Source organism: Cucumis melo, chromosome 10 (genome assembly GCF_025177605.1).
Source record: "Cucumis melo cultivar AY chromosome 10, USDA_Cmelo_AY_1.0, whole genome shotgun sequence".
In the NCBI taxonomy this organism is placed as follows: domain Eukaryota; kingdom Viridiplantae; phylum Streptophyta; class Magnoliopsida; order Cucurbitales; family Cucurbitaceae; genus Cucumis; species Cucumis melo.
In genome coordinates, this window is record NC_066866.1 from 4,804,957 (window position 1) to 4,827,318 (window position 22,362).

The 22,362-nt window shown below is 35.5% G+C and overlaps 1 protein-coding gene across 6 annotated transcripts; it reads right to left on the reverse strand.

Moving 5' to 3' along the window:
• Positions 1-107: 107 nt before the first annotated feature.
• LOC103488815 (pentatricopeptide repeat-containing protein At1g71420) lies at positions 108-10,758 on the reverse strand. Of its 6 annotated transcripts, none has more exons than XM_008447717.3 (12): positions 10,649-10,758; positions 5,644-5,953; positions 5,068-5,122; positions 4,693-4,728; positions 4,544-4,588; positions 4,229-4,312; positions 3,969-4,034; positions 3,792-3,830; positions 2,895-2,994; positions 2,285-2,435; positions 1,418-1,533; positions 108-518 (listed from the first exon to the last, which is right to left on the reverse strand). In XM_008447717.3, exons 2-11 carry the CDS (start codon positions 5,820-5,822, stop codon positions 1,497-1,499), a joined length of 792 nt encoding a protein of 263 aa, XP_008445939.1. In that variant the 5' UTR covers positions 5,823-5,953; positions 10,649-10,758; the 3' UTR covers positions 108-518; positions 1,418-1,496. The 6 variants fall into 6 exon arrangements, with proteins under 6 accessions (XP_008445939.1, XP_050947270.1, XP_050947271.1 ...); XM_051091313.1 differs by having other exon boundaries at positions 10,642-10,736; XM_051091314.1 differs by lacking the exons at positions 108-518; positions 1,418-1,533 and adding an exon at positions 1,543-1,708 and having other exon boundaries at positions 10,642-10,736.
• Positions 10,759-22,362: the final 11,604 nt, after the last annotated feature.

The following is a 22,362-nucleotide window of genomic DNA, read 5'->3' on the forward strand; positions in this document are numbered from 1 at the left end:
ATTTAAAATTTTGGCCGATCTTTTAGACGTAATATCACAAAAATAACAAAAGACAAATTCAAGAACCACGTCCCAATCATGAGTTACAAGTTAATTGCCAACACATGGAAAGAAAATATACAATTAACTAATACAAAATTGATAATTTTTCTCCAGAGTTATATGAACTCATGGATTAAACAAATTAACAATGATAGTGTCCATAATTGCATCTCAAAACTTTAGAGAGGAATTTATTTTAGAGAATAAAGCACAGGTTTAAGAGAGTAATTATAACCGATTAAAATCACTTTTGTATGTACTTAGTCTATCAAAAGTGATTTCAACTACCTCGATTACTCCTAAACATATCTTAATCACTTTTACTCTTATACAACGAGTAAAAGTTTTGACTTTAGCTATCTTTAAGAATCCTATGAATAGGGTGAACTAACCTCCAGCCACTTCGATGCTCCTAGCTTGAGTTACAACTTACACATTTGTATTGTCAACTAAACGGCACTCCATCCAGTTGAGCCCTAGTTTTGAAACTTAGAAACTCACTTAATATGTAGAAAAGTTAATTGCTCATTAAAACCTTCATTAATAATGACCTATGAACCTACAAACATAAATCACACACAAGTTTAAATCGGCAAGAAAATTCAGTAGGTCAAAGCAGTCTAATATTAATTGAACCTAACTACAAAATCAAGCAAGTAGAAAAACACATAAACTATGAGACGAAATACTCAGGAAAGAAAAAAAAACGTCACCACGTACATAACATGTCGCATAATCGTTCAACAAACCAAACCGTTTTCCATGTTTTATGTTCTCTAAAAGAGCTTGACAAAAACAAAAGAATGAATGTTTATCGCACACATGAACAAACTTTCAAAGTCACTATTCTTCCATTTTCCGAAGGCAACGAAATATAGGAACCTAGGTACTCCAATTCTTTTACTTGAGAGTTCGTGGACTCCAGGACTAAAAGACATCAACTCTTTGCTTTATCAACTCTTACAGAGGGCCCTCCGACTTTACAACTTTACTCTTTATCTCATACAGGAGGAGTCAAAATGGAGTTTCTTAGGCCCAATTAATAACCACTAATTTTAGAATTTGACTAAAAATTTAAATGTTTCATTAAAAAAAAGAATAAAATCATTGTAATTGTAAACAAATTGGGGGAAACAAGCATAATTTTTAATAACCAAAAAGTTATCAAATAAGTCCTACCAATTTGACACAAACTAGTTGTGCTGCAGTCGAACAAAAGTGGACCAACTTACATGCAAGTATTTCAAGTTCTAAGTAGTAGGTGCATACAAACTAGAAGATAACAAAACTCCATCATAAATGCCAGTAGACAATTGAGGAGCCAATTTTACCATTTAGAATAACATGAAGTAGAGACAAATGCATTAGTTTTTACCTTGATTTTTCACCCTTGCAAGAGTTGAAAGCTTCAGTAATACATCTGAACCAGCTCGTAGCCAAAGGGTAATTGGCCACTAATGACATGATTCTGTCAATAAAGACTGCTGCTTCCTGTAGTAACGCATAAAACAGTCGAAGTCTATGAAGGCTATTTGCTAATTATGCACCAAATTTGAAGTGAGAGGCATCCAAGGAGTTCTGATTTGGTAAAGGGCAAGGTCTAAGGTTCTGAATTCCCATTGAAAGCTTAAAAATTTAAAACGATTGTTCTCTCGGAATGAGTGGTCTGGACAGAGAGCATAATGCAAGGACTAATAAGTTAATTATTATTGATGGTGTTCTATCTAGCATCTCAAACAAAAGAAAGAAAACACACAATAGGTGAATTTGTAAATAATGGTTTGTTCTTTGTAGGAGAAAGGGAGAGGATATGGACCATTTGCTTTGGGATTGTAGTTTTGTCAACTTTGGTGGAATCGTTACTTCAAGACTTTTGGGGTTGCGTCGGTTTGTAATAATGGGTGTTGAGATTGGGCTTATTATTACTAAGTACGGGAGTACTATCATTTAAAAAACTCCATTGATTCTGTTTCTTCATATGGATTGGTTCTTGTTTCTATATTCTTAGTCTTCTAGCGAATACCATGTTTGTCCTGTTTGTCGCTGTTGTGCAACTCTTTATCTTACGTGGGTATTTAGCTTGAGAGGAAGTCTAACTTTTTGTGGGGTAGGATCTTTGGAAATTGTTAGGTTTAATTCCTATTTTTGGACGTCTGTTAATAGGATACCTTTTACACCGAAGCAAGTTATAGTGACGCATGAAGTATGATTCGTAATAGGCATGGAGACTAGAAATCCTCACCATTCTAAAGCTTCCATCGCCTGGGATGCAGCCAACTTAGAAAGTTGAAATATTCCATCAAAGTTTTTTTGATCCATAAACTCCTTATTAAATATTGCATCAGATAAAACTACCGAAGATGCTCCTTGTCTAATATAATCCCCAGTAGACTCTGAATTTAAAAGAAACAAATAAATATCAGAATCAGCTCAAGTTATATCGAACGGGTAAAAAGAACTTCCAAAACCTGACTAGCCAAGGAAACAGAGACCTTGAACTAGAAAATGAAGAAAAAACATGAGTTATAATACGAACAGCCATTTTATGTTACTTCTATGCTCTTCCTCCTCAGACTCGGAGTATATGAGCATACATATGAAGTCTTAGCTGTCATGGAAGAAATTACGAATTATATGAGCAACATTAGAGTTGGTCTTACATGAATACCACCTAATAGCTGTAAGAAAAAATCTACCAAATAGCTATTTGTCGAATACATTTGATTCAGTCAATCTGGAGAGATAAAATAAAATCCATATAGCAAATCAAACAGACAGAGTTACTAGATGCTAATACAAAATCAAGTAGGATTTGACGCTTTAGGAGCAAAGAGTTTAAGCTGAGTACTGACCAATAGTTATCCCCTGAGAAGCAACCATTGAGATATGCGGAAATGGCTTCTTGAGGGCTGATATATATTTAATACCACCTAATGCAGAAACTGGATACACCTATTTTCAAGTCTAAGAATCAAAATAAATCCATGAAAAATAACAAGACAAGAACCAAGCAGAAGAAAAATTTTAAGCACCGAAGAATACAAAGCAAAATAAATTACTTGCACGAGTTTTCTAAATTTTTTTTAGGGAAATTGCATCAAATAACATAAAAATTTAGAAAAAATAGCTCATAACACTTTTTTTTTCTTGCATAGTGAGAATATGACAAATATGACAAATAATTAATGATATAAGACGACTATCAGACGATTATCATACGGCTATCAAAAGGCTATTAGAGAGCTATCAGAGGGTTATCTGTTTTAAATTTGCTACTTTTGCAATTTAAAAAATGTAGTGACGTTGACCTTACTATTATAACTTTTTTTGCTATTTTTGCAAATGCCCCTTTTATATTCATAATTGCTTCCCAGGTTAGAACTTTTATAGGAGATTTATTACATACAGAAACATGATGGGAACAAAATATAAATGAAAAGTATATTTATGCCGGACATTTATGTTTTATTTTCTAATATATATGAAATCATGTTCTCTCTCTCTCTTTTAATTAAGTAAAGTACAACTTTAATCACGTTCACTTGCGATAAATGCATAACTCAAAAAATTCAATTTTGTAAATAAATTTCTAGTCTTCCAAAGAAATGTGACAGTTCCCTTTCTTGAAAGCTCTATGTGAACAAGCTAGCAATAAATCTCAGATAAATAAGGAGAGAACATGGTGATGGGAAATGATAACCAACTATCGATGACTTCCCTAAACAAGAAAACAGATTGACTTTACTTACTTTAACAATCTCACAGCCAGATTCATATGCAGTCAGCACCTGGAAAGTACACGTACAACTAAGTTACAAAGGTAATTTAGAAGTTCCAAAAGTTTTTTGTGGCAGAACCTATGATTTCATATGTAAAAAGGAGGAATCCTGAGAAATAGAAAAGAGCCAAAAGTCTTATCCAATTACTTCTGTCGGGGTCATCACACCAGGTATATATAAGAATTCGTCTTCAATATCACCCATGATGATACCCTACAATCAGTTGAAATAGTCTGAATGAAGAAAATATCTTTATAGTCTCCTTTAGTTTGACTCCCAAAACTTGAAAAATCACGACAGAAGTAAAACATGAAAAAAGATGCAAGGTTTCAACGTATAAATTTAAAGTTCACTGCAACGCATAAGCAAAAGTAAATGTGGTATACTGGTCCTATTTCAACGCATACCTTTACCATAGTAGGACTCATTAGAAACTTGGCTCCAGCTTTTACAGCATTCTTTGCATCCTTAATATTAAGAACTGTCCCAACCTGCACAATATTTGAGAATCCTAAGAGCTCTTCAGGTCAAGTGCCCATCCATCATTTTTTGAGGTCGACAAGTTGAATTTTGATAAGCATTTAGAGTACAGATATAGTTCATCCTTGTTTATCAAAGGCTCAAGGGAAAAAGCTTCACAAATTTGGACATAGGTGTGCCAAGGATATATTACAAACATTAAGAGATCATCACACCGACAAAAAAGCAAAGAAAGTAATTACTCCCAAAGTTTTTGTAGGATAGTCTTGCAGCAACTGTTGTAAAACCTGTTTCAAATTTTATAACAGAGAGAAAAGGTAAAACAATGAATGAGATAAATACTTAAAATTAATAAGGAATACAATAAAAAAGATATATTCTCTACAACAACCTCAAGCACACCCGGCGTCGACATGACAATCTCCAGCTGCATGCGGACAAAAGAGGAAAATAAGATAGAAACCATCAATCAATTCATCAGGAGGAATGGGAGAAAAAAATCATTCCATTCAGTAAAATTAATATGCTCTAGTCACTTGCTATAGTTATTACTTTTCATGCACTTACCACTTACAAAAGCGTCATGAGGGCAATTTCTTCAACCTATTTAAATTCTACTAATCATTTAGAAAGCATCAGCAATTTAACAAATCAAATATTAACAAAATAATTGACACTACCATGAAAATTACTCACATCACCAATTTAAATACGATTTTCATTTACAGACTTATTATGAACGAAACATCAAATTAAGAGTACTTACAACTGATATTCCACCATTTAGCGCAGCACAAGCAGCACTCATTGCCAGCTCTGCACTATAGTGAATTTAAAAAAATAGTTAAGATGCATACCAAGGCTCTTGATAACTCTAGACTAATGACAACAAATTTCTTAACACAAGTAAACATTGGTAGCCTAGACTTCTTTGTATTAGAAAGAAACATGAAGGAAGGTTTGAGGGGTCTCTGAAGGACACAGTAAGTTTGGCACATTTTGATGCCTTTCTTTGGACCGATATCATTAGCACTGTCTGTAATCTATCTTTGATTACAAATGACTCGGTTTTGTAGTTAGCTCCTTTAGGTTTTATCTAAATGTACACTATTTCCATTTCAATTCCAATTCCAATAAGTTTTTTTACTACTTAAAAAAGTCTGCAATGATTTTCAAAATTGAGGTCAGATTCTACTTTTGCAAACTAATAAAACAAAGATATTAGCGTTTACCTGCTGGCCATCAAGAACTAATAATTCAAACTCATGAAGCAGAGAGTTTTAAGAGAATCCAGCACAACCATGTTCTAAATGACAGAAAGTATTCCATAAAAATGGGTTACCTGCTAGCGCGAAGGCAGGCAATGACTCCAGAATTGTGAATTGTTCTCAGGGTCTTGTCTTTGGAAGGCACAGGTAGCTGACTAGAAGCACAAAAAACTCTAAAGCGAGCAAATGCACAAGGGTTCCAACACCCTATAGTGGGCAAAGACCACATGCTGATGCTCCTAGAAACCAACATGTACTTCAAATAGTCTTCTGGTCGTTAGTTTATAAGCAGTGTTTTATCCCAGCCAATCAAATAAATTGATAATGATTGATGACGGATGACGGATGTCACGTTAGCAATCGAGGATTCCAGGGAATAGCTATCTATCATAGTGGGAAAGAAAAGTATTGAATAAGATAAACGAAATATTAACAGAAAATAAGTTTTTCGTAAGTTGAAAGTTGATATAACTATTATATGTCTATAAGCTGCATACAGTTTGAGCTTAATTAAGGAAAATGTACCAGAGGAAGAAATGCTGCCATCCCAATTTATTGATTGAACTAAAGACGCTCATATGGAAACAGGCAAAGCATTTAGGCACGTGAAATGCAACAAAACATTCTAGCATGAAAATAATGTGAAGTAGCACAAGAGGATTACAATAGAACCAAGCTCCTACATATTTTTAAAAGCAGTTAAAGAAAACACCGTTTAAGAAAAAAAGTGATCAGACAATAAACAATGAAAATAAAGTAAAAAATTTCAAACAGCCATGCGAAAACGAACGTGGATAAATAGTGTGAGCAAATATATGTCAAATTTACAGACATGTAATCAATTAAAAGTTGTTCTAAATTTTTATTGCCTTCTTTTAAGTGCAGGAAGGAGGATTTTGCTTGTTGTTTTTGACTTCTTTCCCCATTCTCTACAATATTTCCACAGGTTCATGTAGCTCGTTTTCCACAACAGAACAGGGTCATGTGCTAAGAAGACGCTATTACAATGCAATTCAGCAATAGTGAGAATCCGAATTCTCAAAACTGCTGAATCTCTACAATATTTCCACAGGTTCATGTAGCTCGTTTTCCACAACAGAACAGGGTCATGTGCTAAGAAGACGCTATTACAATGCAATTCAGCAATAGTGAGAATTCGGATTAATTAAAACTGCTGAATCTTTAAAGAGAAAGTTGAGGTTCAAGGTTTTGCATATTTTACACATTTCTCACCACGAAATCATGTTTCTTAGATAAGAGTGTTTAAAAATTTTCACGCCGATGAAGACCAACAGGGGCAATGCTTCCACAAGTTTTGATTGATTGATAGGTTTGGGAATTGGGAGTACCTTGTTTTCCTTCTTTGGTAGTATTTTATTCTTCAAATATATATATATATATATTTGTATTTTCCCGCAGGAAAAAATAATAATGCCAATAACAAGAAATATACGAGGAATTACATAAATATTATGAATTTGAGAAACATTTGAACCTAACTTGAGGTAGTCTGCTGAAGGACAAAAATCAAAGGTGTGATGAAGTCCGGTTAGTTAATATAAAGACAATGATTAAGAAACCCAAATGAATTAGAAGTTGCACAATGATTGGCACTTCCATCCTTTATAGTCACTATAATGGAGAAGCTTCTTGTTTGCAGTTGGTAAAAGCAACTTCCACAAGTCTGGAATTGGTCTTTTCTGTGTATTGGGTTTTCTTTTCTTTTTTATTTTTTAGAGAGAGAGAGAGAGTTTATTTCTTCTTTTTTCTTGGTAATGATAACAAGCTGCAGGGTATGGTTTTTTCTTTTTTCTGATATTGGACAAGGATCAATACTTGAGTCAGAAAACGTCGGCCTCTCCATGGAGGAGTAAATCATCTAAGGTTGAGCTTGAAAAGGAGTATCATCTTGTAGATAAAAAACAGTCAGGTACCATTACGACATCACCCGCTTATAGTATCATTTGCAGTTCAATTTGGTACTGTGACTGCAACCTTCATGGGGCATCAAAACTTTTGTGTGTCCTTAAGAAGCTGTGGTACCATACTTCAACAAGAAGTAGAAACCAGGACCAACCACGTCTTCACCTCCTAAAATTTTATAATCAGTTAGGAACTGAGAGATTATTGATATAAGTGGCAATGTTACTGAAAACAACTTTATCCTGTTCATATTGGAGGTTACAAACTATGGATGATTGCAGTGGAAACTCAGGTACTTGAATGCTTGATGCCGATTGATTACCAGTAGTCATTGCACGAGCATAAACCAGCCATGAAATGATGAAACCGATTAGAGTCTCTAATGACAATCTCCTTCTGAAGTAGCCTTGAAGCTAACTTCATGAAATTATGACAATCTACACAAATTCGGATGTTTTTCATAATTCTTATAGGATTATTGACACAACCCAAGTTATAATCATTCATTACAGAAAAAACCAAAGCCAACTTCTCGCTATGATGATATAGTTGCTCCTCTTTTTGCTCTTGTTCCACGTCATAAAATGCTAACCTTGTCTCGGGCACATAACCAATCTCCTTTAACCTCCCAATTAATTCTTCAAGCTCATTGCATATGACCTCCCTCTGTGGATGACAGCGTCCTCCAGATGCAAACTCGTGCACTTGATTTTCTATTTCTACCCAACTTAATCCGGGTTCCTTTCTCACTCTAGACCCTGTCATTTCCGTCCTAATTAAGTCTGCTTCATAAAAACTGCCATTGAAGCAATATAGATTTGACATTTGCACATAAGCTAAGGAGTTGCTAGGATCTAACTCCTTCAATTTACAAGATGCTAATTTGGCCAATCCTATTGCACCGTACTTCCTACATGATCCCAGGAATGAACTCCAAACAACAAAATCAGGTTCTATAGGCATCTTACTTATAAAATCATGAGCCTCTTGAACTCGACCAGATCTCCCCAAAATGTCAACCATGCAAGCATAGTGATCTAGTTGACAAACGATACCATAATTTGTAATTGAATTGAAAAGGCTGGTCCCTTCTTCCACGAGCCCAGCATGGCTACATGCTGAAAGAAGAGAGACAAATGTAGTAGCATCAGGTGGCACATTCATCTTTGTAAAAAGCTGCAATGCAATTTCAGCTTGACCATGGAGAGCATAGGCTTTCATCATTGTGTTCCAAGAAACCAAATCATGATGTTTCATTTGATTGAACACTTTCTTAGAGGAAGAAATTGAACCACATCTCCCATAAGCATGAATCAAGGCATTGTTAAGGACAGTGTCATCCTCAGACATAGATTTAATTAGCAGTGAATGATATATTGAGGCATGCTTCTCGGTTAGAAATCCAGCACAAGCCTTCAATACAACTGAAAAGGTGTGTCCATCTGGAGTTAAACCTTCTTGTCGGAACTGACAAAATAGGGAAAGAGTTTTCCCAGGGTCATGGTCTATAAAAGCTGCCATAATGCTGGTCCATAAAACTATATCCCGATTATATCCAGCTTCAACAAAAAGTTTATAACTATCCGCAATATTCCCTCCAAGTTCTGCATAAGTTTTCACTAATGCAGTAATTATTTCAATTTCAGAAGTGAAAGCAGTTTTTAACGCTTGACAGTGTATCTGATGACAAAAGCCCAATCTCCACCCAAATTCATCCCTGTTGCAGAAACGTGTGGAAGACAAAGTGCTTAAAAGTGTTGCACGATCAAACCCAATTCCATGACGATTCATTTGCATAAATAAATAGATAGCCTGGTATCCAAGTTTTCGGAAACAAAACCCTGCAATCATCGAGTTCCACGTTATAAGGCTGGGATTTTCTATGCTCTTGAACATAGTCCATGCATCATCTTTACCATCATTAAAAGTACCATCTTCAGAGTAACTCTTGCTATACATGGTAATAAGAGCATTTGCAACATAAACAGAGGCATCTAAAGACCTTTTCAAGGCAAATCCGTGTATCTGCCGCCCACGTTCACCGTCGTGCTCACCAAATGAGGTAAGCAGACTTGCAACTGTAAACTCATTGGGCCTCTGATCTACCAACATTCTCGAAAATATATAGAAGCACTCGTCCACATGACCATACTGAGAAAGTCCGGATATAAGCACAGTCCAAGAGACATGGTTTCTCCTAGGCATCTCATTAAATAATTGGTTGGCATAGTCTAAGTGACCACATTTACAATACATGTTGATAAGATGATTGGTAACAAAGAGATCAAATGAGACCATGGGATTTTGAGACAACATGTAACGGTGCAGCCCCACGCCTTCTTGGAGGCAGCGGAGGCGTGCACAAACATGAAAGAGATACGCATAGGTCTGGTGGGAATGAGGTTGTCTCGAGGAGTAGAACAGAGAAAGAGCCCGCCTAAGGTGCCCGCGCGAGGAAATCGTGCGAGTTTCTAATAAATAGTCATTATCAATATCTTCTGTCCTAAAATGCACAATATCACCTTCTGCCGCCGACCTCCAGCATCTAAATTGGAAACCAAAAGCATGCTTACTTGGGCATGAAACCAAATTCCGTATACCATGAAATGAGCAATAAATTGTTGTGAGTTTCATTCTATCTACCTAAATAAAGAGAGAGAACATTATTTGCACCACTCAGGCATTTCAACAAACATTTAGAACGCAAAACTCAGCACCTCAATTTCGCCAACTAATCAACGAAAAAGAGAACACTTACAAGCCTCCAAAGAAACATCCCCAGAAATTCACTTCCACAAACAAAAATATAAAGCTACAAATTACCCTTTCTCACTGACACTCTTATCTCAATAACCCACTTATCAATTCAAACTCTATAAAAGAAAAGTCCATCTCAAACATTCTTCCCTTCTTTACGATCATCACATGAACACATTCAGGTGTAGAACTGACGAGTGGAAAACGTATACAATGCAACACATACATATATACATGTGTACATATATATATATTCGATATAAACAATAATAAAGAAAGAAGTGTGTGAAGCAAATAGTGAAAAGAAATGGACTCGAGAGTGTGGGCCAGAACATTTAGAAGCAAGCAAGAAACAAAGGTAAGAGTTCATAAGAGTTTAGTAGGAAGAAGACCTTTTACCAATTTTTTAGCAGAGAAAACGGCATTGATTTGCGAGCAGAGAGTGCGGGAAATGGGAGGGAGCAAACAAGGGAGCTGATGTGGGCCGGTTGATCTTTTGGGCTTCTATGAACTCAAACAATGGGCCTTTCGGATGTAAATTGGTTTGGGCGTCTTGAAATTAGGCCCATCTAAATTAGAGGTTTATCGTTTATAAATGATAAATTTATTTTTAAATCAACAAAATAACAAAAACATACAAATTTTAAATAAAAATTGGAGGAACAATCTCTTAAATACCCGTACGTAAGTGACAAATGTGATGTCTAAATATATTTGTTTACTAATTCCAAAATACTCTATAATTAAATAAAGTTTTGCACCAATTGAATAATCAACTTTCACTACTTTCCCTTCAAAACAGAAAAGAACCTATGAATTTGTGTAGGCTACCGTTTCAGATATTCCATTATTTGGAATTTGGAAACAAATAATCTTCAAGCATTTCCTTCTTTTATTTTGAAAACCCTAACTTCGTCAACTTCAAATTGAAAATCCAAACTTCATCCGCAACTCATCCTTCGCATCGTCTGTTTTGCATCTCCTTCGTCCAGCACATTATCTGTTACAGTTTACAAATGGAACATGTTTACGGAATAGTCAAGTATATATTTAAATTGACAAAATTATTTAAAATGTGTGGAAATAATTAAGTGAAGAGATATATGTTAAAATATTATTAAATTACAAATATTTGATTTTCAGCTTTATCATAACATATGACGCGTGTATCTTAAATTATTGTTTAGTATATTTTTAAATTGGCAACATTATTTAAAATGTGTGGAATAATTAAGTGAATAGATATATGATAAAATATTATTGAATTGCAAATATTTGATTTTCAGTTTTATCATAGCATATGATATATTATCTTTAGCATGGTTTTATAGATTCAAACAAAAAAATCTAAAATTAAGGTTTAAAATTTTAATTTAAAAATGATTTAAAATTTTTGAATTAAAACTAGAGAAATCGGTTGACTAACGTGTAAAATTAGGGTAGCATGATTTTATGAATTCAAACTAACAATCTAAAATTAACTTGTAGAATTTGTATTTTAAAACAGTGTTAAAATTTTGATTTAAAATTAATGGTTTATGGTGCAAAATAATGTTAAAATATAAAATATGTATGATGTATTATTCATGTCTATTTTTTATGAATAATTTAAAAAATAAAAAATGCTAAATACTTAAATTTATGCTCGGAGTTAAATAACAACACATATATTCGTTGGATGGTCCTTCGAAAATTATTATTGTTGAACAGGAAATTTTGACCAATTAAATCACGCCACATCATCACAGCAAAATTGAGATAATTATAATTTGATTGGATTTAGGTAGTCAAGTTTTCTCATACCCAACCTAGTTCAAGGCCCTAAAAAAAATTGGGCCAAAGAAATAATGGACCCGAGCTTGCGCAAATAAGTGGGTCGAGTTCGAGCCCACCAAGCAAATGGATCCAAGCCCAAACCGATCGAGCAAATTGGTCCGAGCCTAAGCCTGTCAAGAAAACAGGTCCAAGTTCAAGCCCAACAAGCAGATGGGTCCAAGCCCAAACCCAACAAGCAGATGGGCCCAGGCTTAAGCCCGCCCAACAAGCAAATGGGCCCAGGCCTAAGCCCGCCCAACAAGCAAATGGGCCCAAGCCCACCTAAAGCCCATCGAGATTCTCTATAAATAGAGACCTTCTCATTCATCTTGAGGGGACCTTGGATGGAAGAGAAGAATCGAAGCTCTGAAGAATTGAAGACAAAAACTTCTGAAGACTCTCAAGACGTGCAAGTTATCATCAACCTCAAAATCAACCTTCTGAAAGATCGAAGACTTGGAAGATCAAACTTTCCTTGAATTCCAGAAGATTGAAGCTTGAATTGACTTGTAGTTACAACTTCTTGAAGATTGAAGATCACGAAGTTTTAAATTTTACTTTTTGTATCCGAGAGAAAGAATCAAAGGAGTAAATATTAGAGATTGTATCCGCAATACATAAATCAATACAAAGTTCGATTCCACGAATTAAATTTCTCCTGAAATCTCGTGTGAACAATTTGGCACGCCCGGTGGGACCATCTCTACCTTTCATCTCTTTCTCTTTTTGAAGAACATCCAAAGAAAATCATGACATCTGAAGGCGACACTTCCAAAGCTCCCAGTGACATCGGCAAACGGCCAAACACCCGTAGCCGCTCAAGGGAGATTCAGTCATCTGAAGATATGCCTCCTTTTGAAGTTGCAAAGAATATTTGGGAGCAAATCTCTAAGCCACCAAAAGGTGGAATTGTAATCAAAGAGAATCCTGCGGTTGATGAACACAACTCGTTGTCTGAGTGCTCAAACGAGGAGGTTCCACAGCCAAATATAATGTCAGTTATGGTAACTAACGTGGATACAAGTGAAAATAGAATGGCAGAGCTTGAAAAGAAGGTGAACATGCTCATGAAGGTGGTGGAAGAAAGGGATTATGAGATTGCATTTCTAAAGAATCACATTGAAAGTTGTGATGCTGCTGAATCAAGTCATAAACATACTGTCAAGAATACTGACAAAGGGAAGGCAGTTATGCAAGAAAGTCAACCACAAAATTCGACCTCAATCGCATCGTTGTCTGTCCAACAGCTGCAAGAGATGATTGCAAGCTCCATCAAAACGCAATATGGTGGACCTGCTCAAACTTTCTCCTTGTACTCCAAACCATATACGAAGAGGATCGACAATCTCAGAATGCCGAATGGATACCAACCTCCCAAGTTCCAACAGTTTGATGGAAAAGGCAACCCAAAACAACATGTTGCTCACTTCATCGAAACATGTGAAACTGCTGGTACGCGAGGAGATTTATTGGTCAAACAGTTCGCTCGAACTCTCAAAGGAAATGCCTTCGACTGGTACATCGATCTGGAGCCCGAATCCATCGATAATTGGGAGCAACTTGAGAGGGACTTTCTCAATCGTTTATATAGCACCCGACGTATCGTCAGCATGATGGAGTTGACAAACACAAGACAACAAAAGGGAGAACTAGTCATCGACTACATCAACCGATGGAGAGCTCTGAGTCTTGACTGTAAGGATCGACTCACCGAACTGTCTGCAGTGGAGATGTGCACCCAAGGCATGCATTGGGGACTTCTTTATATTTTACAGGGAATAAAACCTCGCACGTTCGAAGAGTTGGCGACTCGTGCCCATGATATGGAATTGAGTATCGCCAATAGAGGAGCAAAAGATTTCTTGATTCCAAAATCGAGGAGTGACAAGAATGAACTTGATGACACTAAAAAGATTGCAAATAGTGTCATAAAAGAGTCAATGGTTGTTCATGCAACTCCTTTGAAATCTTTCTCTAAAAGAAAAGAAACAAAAATTGAAAGAAAGCATGATGGCGATGAAAAGCGACAGTCAACTCTTAAAGAAAGACAGGAAAAAGTTTATCCATTTCCTGACTCTGATGTTGCAGACATGTTAGAGCAGTTGCTAGAGAACCAACTTATTCAACTGCCAGAATGCAAACGACCAGAACAAGCAGGAAAAGTAGATGATCCTAACTACTGCAAGTATCATCGGGTCATTAGTCACCCTGTTGAAAAGTGTTTCGTGTTGAAAGAGCTAATTCTAAAGTTGGCTCGTGAAAAGAAGATCGAGCTAGATATTGATGAAGTAGCTCAGACGAATCATGTTGCGATCGAGATGACTTCAAATGTTCCGCCATTAACACAACTTGATGATCAAAGAAAAAGCTTGATTTAATTTGGGACTTCTGCACCTATACTTGTTCTATTCCAACAAAGGATCGTGGCGATAAACTCCCAAAATAAAGAAGCGCATGGTAAAGATGATGGCGAAGGATGGATAACAGTCATTCGTCAAAAAAGGAGACAACCAAATTCCATTCAAAAGGAGTCGCGATTCCATCAAAAGTATGCAAAAGGAAGCATCTCCTATAAAAAGAAAGGAAGAAGGAACAAGAAGATGTGGAATCCTAAGCCCATAAAAGGAAAAGATGAGGACTTCCTCCAACTTCGACGATCGATAACTTTGGCAGAATTCCTCCCAAGAAGTTTCCTTGAGGATCATCCAGAAGAAATACTTGAAGTCACTGCATGTCATGCTGCCAGCATAGTAGAAGTCGACAACAATTATGGATCTTCTAAAGAAGTCAACAATTCAAATGAAATTAATCAAAGGACCTCTGTCTTTGATCGTATCAAGCCTTCAACTACTCGATCTTCAGTCTTTCAAAGATTAAGTATGGCCACGAAAGAAGAGGAAAACCAATGTCCAACATTTATTTACACTCGAACTTCAACTTTCAAAAGGCTGAGTATCTCCACATCGAAGAAAGATCGACCTTCAACATCTGCTTTTGATCGTCTAAAGATGACAAATGATCAACAACAAAGAGAGATGAAATCTTCGAAGGCAAAACCATTTCGTAAAGAAAATGATGACGATAAGATTCACAGTTGTGTCCCGTCACGCATGAAGAGGAAGTTGTCTGTTGACATAAATACAGAAGGTTCCTTGACTGTGAAACCAAGATTTATTATCTTCACCAATCCTACAAACGAAGGAGATGAACAAATTCTTGTTGAAAATAAAAGTTGTTAAATATGCACAGCTCCTTATCGCAAGAGCTTAAACTGCATGGTGCTTCTAGCCCACAAGAGCTTAAAAGGTGAATGGCGGAGAAAAAAAAATTGAACTACGTTATGACTTGATCTCTATGTTATAAAAAGGGTACGTAGGCAGCTTAAAATTCACTTTAAGTTCAGTCGCACGTAAAAAAAAAATATTATTCTTCATTGTGATGATGTAAGCGCATAGTAAATGATGCGTAAACAGTATAAAATGAAATTTAGGAGCAGTCACACCAGAATAAGAACATTCTCATCACCATTCAACAAATTCTTGTATTTACAAGAATACAACTAAAGAAAAAAAAAAGAATGGGGGCAAAGGGGGCAAAGTTAAAGCCTCCACTTGAAGTTCTTAAATTCTTCGCGTGTAGCGTTCAGGCTCTTTTGAACCGTAGCTAGCGCCTCTGTGGCCTCTTTTGTGACAACAGAGATATTTAATTGTTTACCTTCGTAAGGTGCGGTTTCGCCTCTTCTCCAAAATGTTGACCAGCGAACTCTACTCCTCTTTGATATGTTGCAAACAAGGATCTTTCCATGTGTTGTGCCCAAGAGGATCTTCATCTTCATCTTCTCCCATGTGTTGCAGCCGAGAGGATCTTCATCTTCATCATCTCAAATATGTTGCAGCCAAAAAGATTTTTGTCTCAAGTATATTGTAGCCGAGAAAGTAGTCATCTCAAATATGTTGCCGTCGAGGAGGTCGTCCCCTCAAATATGTTGCAGCTGAGAAGATTGTCGCTCTTAAATATGTTGCAGCTGAGAAGATCGTCGTCTCAAATATGTTGCAGTCAAAAAGATTTTTGTCTCAAGTATATTGTAGCCGAGAAAGTCGTCGTCTCATATATATTGCAGCCGAGGAGGTCGTCCCCTCAAATATGATGCAGCTGAGAAGATTGTCGTTCTTAAATATGTTGCAGCTGAGAAGATCGTCATCTCAAATATGTTACAATCGAGAAGATCGTCGTCTCAAATATGTTGCAGCCAAAAAGATTTTTGTCTCAAGTATATTGTAGCCGAGAAAGTCGTCGTCTTATATATATTGTAGCCGAGGATGTCGTCGTCTCAAATATGTTGCCGTCGAGAAGGTCGTCCCCTCAAATATGTTGCAGCTGAGAAGATTGTTGTTCTTAAATATGTTGCAGCAGAGAAGATCATCGTCTCAAATATGTTACAACCGAGAAGATCGTCGTCTCAAATATGTTGCAGCCAAAAAGATTTTTATCTCAAGTATATTGTAGCTGAGAATGTCGTTGTCTCGTGTAACCCAGAAAGTCCTCGTCTCATATATATTGCAGCCGAGGATGTCGTTGTCTCAAATATGTTGTCGCCGAGGAGGTTGTCCCCTCAAATATGTTGCAGCTGAGAAGATTGTCGTTCTTAAATATGTTGCAGCTGAGAAGATCGTCGTCTCAAATATGTTACAACCAAGAAGATCATCGTCTCAAATATGTTGCAGCTGAGAAGATTATCGTTCTTAAATATGTTGTAGCAGAGAAGATCATCGTCTCAAATATATTACAACCGAGAAGATCGTCGTCTCAAATACGTTGCAGCCAAAAAGGTCGTCGTCTCATATATGTTGCAGCCGAGGATGTCGTCGTCTCAAATATATTATCGTCGAGAAGGTCGTCCCCTAAAATATGTTGCAGCTCAGAAGATTGCCGTTCTTAAATATGTTGAAGCAGAGAAGATCATCGTCTCAAATATGTTACAACCGAGAAGATCGTCGTCTCAAATATGTTGCAGCCAAAAAGATTTTTGTCTCAAGTATATTGTAGCCGAGAAAGTCGTCGTCTCATATATATTGCAGCCGAGGATGTCGTCGTCTCAAATATGTTGCTGTCGAGAAGGTCGTCCCTTCAAATATGTTGCAGCTGGGAGGATCTTCACCATCATCATCATCTTCAATGTGTTGCAACAGAGAGGATCATCATCTTCATCTTCAATGTGTTGTAGCGGAGGAAATCATCAACTTCATCTTCTCACAAATGTTGCAGCCGAGAAAATCATCATCTTCATCTTCTCACATATGTTGCAGCCGAGAGGATCATCATCTTCATCTTCTCATATATGTTGCAGCCGAGAGGATCATCATCATCATTTTCATCTTCTCACATATGTTGCAGTCGAGAGGATCATTATCTCATTTTCATCTTCTCACATATGTTGTAGCCGAGAGGATCTTCACCATCATTTTCATCTTCTCACATATGTTGCAACTGAGAGGATCTTCATCAGCATGTTCATCTTCTCACATATGTTGCAGCTGAGAGGATCTTCATCATCATCTTCATCTCACATATATTGCAGTCGAGAGGATCTTCATCATCATCTTCATCTCACATATGTTGCAGCCGAGAGGATCTTCATCATCATCTTCATCTCACATATGTTGCAGCCGAGAGGATCTTCATCATCATCTTCATCTCACATATGTTGCAGCCGAGAGGATCTTCATCATCATCTTCATCTCACATATGTTGCAGCCGAGAGGATTTTCATCATCATCTTCATCTCACATATGTTGCAGCCGAGAGGATCTTCATCATCATCTTCATCTCACATATGTTGCAGTCGAGAGAATCTTCATCATCATCTTCATCTCACAAATGTTGCAGTCGAGAGGATCTTCATCATCATCTTCATCTCACAAATGTTGCAGCCGAGAGGATCTTCATCATCATCTTCATCTCACAAATGTTGCAGCCGAGAGGATCTTCATCATCATCTTCATCTCACAAATGTTGCAGCCGAGAGGATCTTCATCATCATCTTCATATCACAAATGTTGCAGCCGAGAGGATCTTCATCATCATCTTCATCTCACATATGTTGCAGCCGAGAGGATCTTCATCATCATCTTCATCTCACATATGTTGCCGAGAGGATCTTCATCATCATCTTCATCTTCAAAGCAGTGCAGCGAAACCATCATCATCTTCATCTTCAAGGCAGCGCAGCGAAATCATCATCAACTCCATCTTCAATGCGGCACACTCGATAAATCATCATCGTCTATAGAACAATCATCGTCGTCTCCATGCGGTGTAGTCGATAGAACAATCGTCGTCGTCTCCATGCGGTGTAGTCGATAGAACAATCGTCGTCGTCTCCATGCGGTGTAGTCGATAGAACAATCGTCGTCGTCTCCATGCGGTGTAGTCGATAGAACAATCGTCGTCGTCTCCATGCGGTGTAGTCGATAGAACAATCGTCGTCGTCTCCATGCGGTGTAGTCGATAGAACAATCGTCGTCGTCTCCATGCGGTGTAGTCGATAGAACAATCGTCGTCGTCTCCATGCGGTGTAGTCGATAGAACAATCGTCGTCGTCTCCATGCGGTGTAGTCGATAGAACAATCCTCGTCGTCTCCATGCGGTGTAGTCGATAGAACAATCATCGTCGTCTCCATGCGGTGTAGTCGATAGAAAAATCATCGTCGTCTCCATGCAGTGTAGTCGATAGAAAAATCATCGTCGTCTCCATGCAGTGTAGTCGATAGAACAATCATCATCGTCTCCATGCGGTGTAGTCGATAGAACAATCATCCTCAAATTTGTTCAAGCGGCAATCCATCCTCAAATTTGTTCAAGCGGCATCTCGATCCTCAAATTTGTTCAAGCACATCATCTACACACTTCACTCGTATGAAAAAAGAATTTGTGGAAAAAAAAAGGTTTAGCTTCACTCCTATGAAAAAGAAGGGTAAGTAAGTAAAAAAAAAAATTGTTAAAAAACATTGGGGTAAAAAAAAAATTGCAAAAGAAAAAGTTTGGAAAAATGGGGACAAAATGGTTGACTTTTCTTTTTAACAAAATTGTAGAAAAAAAAAAGAAAGAAAGAAAAAGATAATAAAAAAAAATTGAAAAAATTGAAAAAAAAATGAAAAAAAAAGAACAAGAAAAAGATAATAAAAAAAAAAAAGGGAAAGAAAAATGGAAAAAGATAAACGGTAATAAAAGAAAAGGAAAACGATAAAAAAAGAAAAAAAAAAAAAAGAACTACATCTGCCGCATAAAAAAAAAAAGAGAGAGAGAAAAAAAAAACAAGAAAAGAAAAAAAAAGTTTTAAAAAGAAAGTAACTAAAAAAAACTTGAAAAAAAAATGTTAGAACAAAACGATTTAAAAAAAAAGAGAAAAGAAAACTTTTTCTAAAAAAAACAAAAACAAAAAAAAAACAAAAAAAAGTTAAAAAAAAAAAGGACAGGAAGAAAAAAAAATGAATATGAAATAAAAGTAAACAAAGAAAAACAAAACTAAACTAAAAGGAGTAAAAATGTAAAAAAAAAAAAAAACATATATGTATATTGAAAAAAAAAAAAAAGATGAAAACGTGAAAAAAAAAAAGGGGAAAAAGTAATTGAAAAAAAAAAGAAGTAAGAAAAAAAAAACAAAAAATGAAAAAGAAAAAAAAATATATATATATATATAGAAAAGGAAAGAAAAGAAATAGAAGGAAAAAAAAAGAAATAAGAAAAGAAAAAAAAAAGAAAAGGAAAAGAAAAGAAATCTCTCCAAAATTAAAAAAAAAAAGGGTGTTTTTTCTCTCTTCTCTGTCTCCTTTTTCTTCTTCATCTGTGCTCTTTCTTACCAATTGAATGAAAAAAAAAATCTGTTTTTTTTTTCATCTATCACCTCTTCTTCCAAATCATGAAAAAAAAAAAAGAAGCACATCGGATTTTTTTTTCTCTCCCAAATAAAGAAAAAGAATTGGAGGATCAAACACATATGCGATGAAAAAAGTTAGAGAAGATGAATTGGTGTGAATTTTGTTTGCAAGCTTCTTCCCTATTTATAAAGGATGGAAGGTAGCAAATCAAATCTTTTCTCAGCAAACTAAATAAAAATCTTCTTAACAAATAGTTAGATTAGGTGAGATTATAGGAGAGAATTCCTAACCTCCTCTATTCTTTTCCTTTATTAAATAAAAAAAAAAAAAAAAACTCCTCTATTGTTTTTTTTAAAGATTAATTAAGAAAAAAAAATGACATTATGTTTTTTTTAAAAGCGTTAAAAAAATTAAAAAAATTTCAAGTCTTATCCCTCCCATATCCTCTTCATAATTAAACCTTAAAAAAAAAAAAAAAAAAAAAACCTCAAATCTTGGAAAAAAAAAATCCCCCGATTTTCTTTTCTCATCTATTAAAAAAAAATGTTTAAATTTTATCCCAAATCATAAATGGATTTGAAATGAAGTAAAAAAAAATGGCAAACTTTTCAAATTTTATCCCAATTCGCTAAAAATTCAAATTAAGAGAATATGCAAAAAAAAAAAAAAAAAAAAAAAAAACTTTGACTTAAATTCATATTTTGATGAATTGGCAATATTCCAATTTTATAAATGTTAAGTCTCAATTCTTCCATTAAATTCATTGGTAAAAAAGAAAAAGTTCAATTTCATTCAAGTTTTGGCTATATTCCAAAATAAATAAATAAATTGTGAATTAAAATCAAAATTCACTACAAACTTGATATTGGGCTGTATCAAAACTTCATTTTTAATCAAACTTATGTCCAAACGCATAGTTTGATTAATTCGACATATTAACTGGAGCAAAAGTCAAGAACAAGATCACTTGTATTTTTTGTTTCAGCTTATCATTTTCGAGATTCATCCACCCATACACGTGTACAAATCTCGAAAAGGGGGCATTTGTTGAACAGGAAATTTTGACCAATTAAATCACGCCACATCATCACAGCAAAATTGAGATAATTATAATTTGATTGGATTTAGGTAGTCAAGTTTTCTCATACCCAACCTAGTTCAAGGTCCTAAAAAAAATTGGGCCAAAGAAATAATGGACCCGAGCTTGCGCAAATAAGTGGGTCGAGTTCGAGCCCACCAAGCAAATGGATCCAAGCCCAAACCGATCGAGCAAATTGGTCCGAGCCTAAGCCTGTCAAGAAAACAGGTCCAAGTTCAAGCCCAACAAGCAGATGGGTCCAAGCCCAAACCCAACAAGCAGATGGGCCCAGGCTTAAGCCCGCCCAACAAGCAAATGGGCCCAGGCCTAAGCCCGCCCAACAAGCAAATGGGCCCAAGCCCACCTAAAGCCCATCGAGATTCTCTATAAATAGAGACCTTCTCATTCATCTTGAGGGGACCTTGGATGGAAGAGAAGAATCGAAGCTCTGAAGAATTGAAGACAAAAACTTCTAAAGACTCTCAAGACGTGCAAGTTATCATCAACCTCAAAATCAACCTTCTGAAAGATCGAAGACTTGGAAGATCAAACTTTCCTTGAATTCCAGAAGATTGAAGCTTGAATTGACTTGTAGTTACAACTTCTTGAAGATTGAAGATCACGAAGTTTTAAATTTTACTTTTTGTATCCGAGAGAAAGAATCAAAGGAGTAAATATTAGAGATTGTATCCGCAATACATAAATCAATACAAAGTTCGATTCCACGAATTAAATTTCTCCTGAAATCTCGTGTGAACAATTATCATAAATAATTTTAAAAATAAAAAATGTGATTAACCATTATCTTTGACATGATTTTAGGAATTCAAAATAACAATCTAAAATTGAGGTATAAAATTTGGATTAAAAAATACTGTTACAAATTTGAATTAAAACTAACCGTTAAAATAGGGTGGAAATTGTTTATGTATAAAATTTATGTATTGTTTATGTATTTTAAGGGATGATGTAGATTGAAATTGTTATTAAAAATTTATAGTATGTATTATTTAATATATATATATTTTTATAAATAATATGAAACATACAAATTTATTAATTATCTGATTTTGAATCTTAATAATTAGGGAACGTCGAAACTAAAGTCATAAGGATTGTTAGTTCATTCTTTTACAACAACATATTATTTTTTTATTTACTTAAGATTTTGAGTGTATTTTGAATGTATTCACGATATGTGATATTTTGTTTGATTTTTTGATCTCTAACATATATATTGTATTTATATGTGAACAATTGACCTTTGTGGAGGGATAAATTCGAACCAAAAAATTAGAAAAATTCATATGACAGGTAGTTTTGCTATAAATTAAAATAATTTT

Excerpts from the sequence above, each read along its gene's own strand:
- LOC103488815 (XM_008447714.3), bottom strand. The coding sequence starts at position 10,126 with ATGAAACTCACAACAATTTATTGCTCATTTCATGGTATACGGAATTTG.